The sequence below is a fragment of the Pteropus alecto genome, unplaced genomic scaffold (genome assembly GCF_000325575.1).
Source record: "Pteropus alecto unplaced genomic scaffold, ASM32557v1 scaffold67, whole genome shotgun sequence".
Lineage (NCBI taxonomy): Eukaryota > Metazoa > Chordata > Mammalia > Chiroptera > Pteropodidae > Pteropus > Pteropus alecto.
The window spans coordinates 5,152,146-5,153,107 of NW_006441061.1; the positions used below are offsets into that span (position 1 = coordinate 5,152,146).

General features: G+C 60.6%; 1 protein-coding gene across 1 annotated transcript in view; it reads left to right on the top strand.

Moving 5' to 3' along the window:
• TOR1B (torsin family 1 member B) overlaps window positions 1–962 on the top strand; it is a 6,812-nt gene continuing 5,850 nt past the window's right edge. The window contains exons 1-2 of the mRNA XM_006918162.3: window positions 1–6; window positions 467–611. Coding sequence (XP_006918224.3) covers window positions 1–6; window positions 467–611 — 151 coding nt within the window. The remainder of the gene's footprint in view (window positions 7–466; window positions 612–962) is intronic.

Below are 962 nucleotides of genomic sequence, written 5' to 3' on the forward strand. Positions count from 1 at the left end.
ATGTCCGTAAGTTGTCTGCTTGCCCACTTCGCCTCCCTCACTAGACTGAGAGCTCTGTGAGGGGAAGGACAGTGTCTGCTCTGGTCCCTGCTGTATCCCCAGCATATAGCACCGGATCTGAGACCAACAGTGTTTATTAAATGTTGATAGATTGGCAGATGAACCAATTTCGGCAAAGCCTGGGCCTACATTACCTGGACTGCTGCTACAGCCTCCTCGCTGAACCCAGGGTGATCTCTGATCTGACCACGGTGCTCCCTGTGCATCGCCCTCTGTGGCTCCCTATTACCCGCCAGAACAGAAGCCAAACTCTTTATAGCAGTTGCAAGCCTTCCTCTTCCAGTGTCTGACCGGCTCTCCACCACCGAAATACTTTCAGTCCCCCAAATGGCACATTCTGCATATTCTGTTTTATGTGTAGAACGTTCTACTCCTCACTTTTTGCCTGGCTAACTCTGGTTCTCAGTTCGGACAAAAGCCTTCCCAGCTCGAGCCCCGGCGCCTCTCCCACCGCTCACTACTGGCCGCCGCTCACTGCCTTCTCCGCGGCCTTGAGCTGGAGAGGGCGGGGGCCAAGTCCCTCGCCTTCGCTTCGGTCTTCCCGGCACCCGGCAAGGGGCCTGCCCCGTGCTGAATGGAAGACGGGCTCCTGGCTCTGTGCACCCCTGGGCACGCCTGTCTTGGTGTATCCCCGGTGCCGGGCCTGGGGCAGGGCACCCAGAGCGCCCAACAAGCGCTGCGGGAAGGCGGGCGGGTGCGGGGACCGGAGAAATGCTCACGACAGCTTCAGGGAAGGGAGGGGCGGGGATGACCAAGCCAGGTGTGGGATCTCGGAGAAGCTCCTAGGAAAACCAAACCGACAAGGCTACGCGCGGGCTTAGACGGCAGCGGAGTCCCTTGGCCACGTCTCCTGCCACTCACGAGGACGCCTGCGCCGTCGGGGGGCGGGCGGGGCCGCGGAC